Source organism: Corylus avellana, chromosome ca5, assembly GCF_901000735.1.
Source record: "Corylus avellana chromosome ca5, CavTom2PMs-1.0".
NCBI classification, from domain to species: Eukaryota; Viridiplantae; Streptophyta; class Magnoliopsida; order Fagales; family Betulaceae; genus Corylus; species Corylus avellana.
The window spans coordinates 22,340,112-22,344,532 of record NC_081545.1 but is presented as its reverse complement, the minus strand read 5'-3'; the positions used below and the strand labels follow the sequence as shown (position 1 = coordinate 22,344,532).

At 33.3% G+C, this 4,421-nt stretch overlaps 1 protein-coding gene across 1 annotated transcript; it reads right to left on the bottom strand.

Annotated features, from left to right (window-relative positions):
• Positions 1-2,831: 2,831 nt before the first annotated feature.
• Positions 2,832-4,415, bottom strand: LOC132182999 (senescence-specific cysteine protease SAG39-like). Its single transcript, XM_059596383.1, is given in 4 exon segments — positions 2,832-3,073; positions 3,076-3,423; positions 4,096-4,193; positions 4,195-4,415. Coding segments are annotated over 4 exon segments (903 nt in total). The 5' UTR covers positions 4,410-4,415.
• Positions 4,416-4,421: the final 6 nt, after the last annotated feature.

The window sequence follows — 4,421 nt, the reverse complement described above, 5'->3', positions numbered from 1 at the left end:
TTTCGTATATGTTTTCCTGCTCCGAAGTTTTGGTTAAAGTGGTTAAAAGGGTACAACAAATAAAAAGGGTGATGAATTTGACAGAGATTAGAGTCGTATAAGCAGGATTTTTTGGGTGGGCAACCAGAAAAGGACTTGACCATACTGAATAATGAGGAATAGTGATGATGACGCAACCCATACTTCTGAGATCGTACGTATAAGTATAGCTAAAAGACTAGGTTCATGGAATTCACATCGATTACACATGCTCCAATTATTACTAATTTACGCAGTTAATTTGAAAATTATCTATTCATATAGTCGATCGGACAATTCAAAATTTATTTAGATGTGAGATTCATATATGATCTCTCATATTATCCGCCTAAATTGCTAACAATTTAAACATGTAATTGTTGTGAATCCTCATCCACAAAAGTAATGCTACAGATGATGTGTACTTTTTTTTATTTATTTTTTATTTTTATATGTCCACATAATAGGAAGAAAGAAGATTTAAACTAGTGATATCTGCTTCATAAAGCGTGATCTCTAACTAATTGAGTTACTCTTTAAGGACGCGTATTATTTTAATAATGTGCTAATATATCTATCATGTGACATTATACTCATGATTAGAAGCAACAAAATAAATTATTCACTATAAAATAGCTAATTAATCAAGGGAGGGGAATATAACATGCATTATCAATTCTAATTAAAGATTATCATCCAATTTCCTTTTTTCCTTTTTTTTTTCTTTTTTTTTTTTAAAAAAAAGTCTACAATAAATCATTCCCTAGACTTCTATTGAGCAAATTGTTATACGATTATCATATATTGAAATGACATATGAAAATGAAAATCAATTATTGATATGTCTTTTTTACAAATCCTTGTTGATTCAAAGGCTCATTTTCACTACTACATTATTGCAATTATAATTATAATAATTTACTAAATATCATTGCTTTATGTCCAAATGAAAAATAAATTCTTCCATCTAAATTGTTGTCCTAATTTTCACAACAATTTTTTCATCTATAAAATTTTACACATCAGGTCTATTAACTGACTTTCACTTGTCCAAACTCTTATGTCATAACTGCTAAAAAACAAGAAAAAAAAAAGTTAGAAAAAAAAAATCCCAATAAAAAGCCAAAAACTAAAAAGATAAATTATATATATTTTGTCCCATAAACTACCATGCAATCGTGTGTCACTTACCCCTGCAAAGTTTGACTCAGTGCAACTTAGACCTTATTTTAATTGAAGTTTGGGTCTCAGTTTGCTTCCTCCGTCCAAATCAATTGTTAAATTGCATGAAATTGACAAGCATGCTTATTTTTTAGCTATAAAATTATTCTATATTTTATTTTTAAAATTGAAATGAATATTATTTGAGAATGGGGTTGATGAATGATGAGTATGCTCTTATTTTTTAGCTATAAAATTATTCTATGTTTGATTTGTAAAATTGAAATGAAGATTACTTGAGAATGGGAAGAAAATTTGAAGATGGAAGAAGATAAGGAAGTGACCCCAGCAAAGTAAAAGGTGAATGGTTGGAAGCAAGAGATGAGGAGAGTTGTGAAGATGAGATGGAGAAGGAAGAGGAGAAGGATAAAGGACTATGAGGGAAATGACAAGCATCACAGCCAACATATATCATCCAAGGCCTCAAAAAGCACGATAGGTCATGTAATCATCACATCCAAACCTCTGCATATCACATATTTGTGAGAGGAATGATTTTTATTTATTTATTTATTTTATTATTATTTTCTATTCTGTGAGAGGAATGTTGGATATAACAGTTTCATAATATAATTTGTGTACTTGTAGATCTAGTAAAGATGATTCCTTATTATCTATCTATCTATTTATTTATTTATTTTTTTCTTGAGGGTGCCAAGCCAGTTTATTATCATTAGTAAATTGCTTTTGATCAACATAAGATATCAAGCATATGTTAGATTGAGCCTTTGATAATTTCATCTGAAAATTAATTGGTGTATAGTGAAAAAAGTTCAAATCTTTTATGATATTTGAAATCGAACCCTATAAAACATGTTCTAATTAGAGCCATTCACCTGCGAAGAGCGACACTATTATACATCAACCGCATCTATTAAGAAGAATAGAGCATTCAAACTTGAAATAGAATATCGATTACAAAGGTAAAAGGTACAAATAGCTCCATTAACTAGTGCATTGCTAGAAGTAAAATGTGCAAATAACTCCAAATAATCCTCTTCTCTAATAGAAGTTTCACACTTTAATACTAGCTGCATGTAGATTGTGTCAGTGTTTTAAGTGGGTGTCACAATCTCCAGGTCGTCAAACTTTAATTTTAAATTAAAAAACTAAATTGAAAAAGGCAATGTTCTAAACTCAGTTGTCAGTGCAGCCCACCTGTGTCGGATGTTTATTTTTCTTCACTTGAAACTGAGGCACGTGGGATGATCGTGGCCACATGTCAATTTGAACCACAAGATATGGGACTATATATATATATATAATAATAATAATAAAGAAGGCAATAAAGAAATTTGTTGGAGTACATTTAAGCCAAGGAAGCATATGGATCTACGCCCTCTCAAGGTATATAAAAGTGAGAGACTATGTATGAGGTATTCAAATACTGCTATTTTCCATTGTTTTTGTATGTAATGAGTTTCTTACAAGTCATGCAACTCGGATATAAACATGACTAATTTTACGTTCTCAATATTTCTAGTATGAGAAATACACAAGTTCCTTTCGATGATTAGGATCTCATATCAATCAAGACAGAAAAGGAAGGAACATGATAAACAGGCAAACATATAATATTATATTTATGAACTTCATGCAGTGGGGTAAGAGGCTTCCATAGCTATCCCACATATGCCTTCCTTTGCATCAACATCTCTTTGCATCCGTATATACCCATCTTCTCCCCATTGTATGCCCCATGAGTTCTTCACCAGCCAGTATTTAGTCCCATCGGCATTAGTCCCATACCCAACAGCGGTAACACCATGGTCCAACTCAATGCCACAAGCACCCGTAAAGGCACCGCCTGAATAGAATTGAAAGTCTGATTGAAAGCATCAATGGCAACAGAGACTGGCTGGTGTGCAACATCCTTGAGAAGAGCATCTTCACTGTTGGTAGGCACGTCTTCAAACCCGTTTATCTTGGCCACATGGCTAGCTTCTTTGTTCGTGTTGCAGGTTCCGTCAATACCATTGTAGGGGTAGCTAGCTTCTGATGCGAGGCCGTGGTTTTGTTGGATGAATTTGAAGGCGTCGTCCATCAAGCCTCCTTCACACCCTTGGTCCACGTTGCTAGTGTCACAATCAACTAGCTCTTGCTCGGATAAAGAGATTAATTCACTGGTTGTTAGCATGGTAATACCTTCCGTTGCTGCTACTACTGAAAATGCCCAGCAACAACCTATAGTTTGACCAATAAGAGTTAGAAGACACCTCGGTTCTATATTGGAAAAATGAGTAGCACATATTGATGGTGAACTGTTCATTAAAACATGAATATTAAGTACCACATTACTTACTTAGTATGTAGAATTAGGCTTTGTAAGAGTAGTAGTAGCAACTTCCTTATAACATATTCTCTTTCCTAAATATAGGGATTTTTTTTTTTAAAAAAAAAAAAAAAATACACAAAATGTCACATGTGGCATCTTCTCTATTATTTCTTTAAACTTTGGGAAAGCTACAGTGCTACCTAATGCATTGTGAAGCACTTTAGCTTGCCTATCAATTATTTTAACACAAAATATTTTTCTCTCCTATTTTGCCATTCATTAGGGATTGTGTTGGAATTTTATAAAAAATGTGAGGGTAGATAGAGAACTTGTATTTTATAAAAAAATAATATTTTATTGGTATAGAGGACTATTGTGAAGTGTATTTGGATAGGAAAACAAGAAGTAATTTTGTTTCCTAAATTTAAGAAAAATCATAAGGTAGTGCTCAGTGATTTTAAAGAAATTCTAAATTGACCAATCATTTTATAGTGATAGCGCAAATATGGTAGTGTTTCTTCCTACATGGTTACAACGTTTGTCTAGCCAGTAGTGTTTGATAAAAGAATTTGATACTTAACCGCATTGTCCTTGGTCCTTGACGGGTGTCATGGCTCCTTTCTTTCTCCAGTCCACAGTAGATGGCACTGCGGTGGCATTTTCATATTTGAAAGAGAAAATGGGCCTTGAATCTATTCCAAGAGGCTTTGAACTCTTCATTTGTGAGATCTGCAAATTGGTTAATACTTAGCTTGTAAGCTTTGTTTGCATCTCTGTCGAAAGATTCAATGAATGCCACATTTTCCTCAAATATCTTGTAGCGTTGCTGGTTCTCGTTGATGTCCTTGTACACACGTCCGTAGCGAGGCATCCATTCCTCATGGCTCTCACGCATTGATGCATCTTG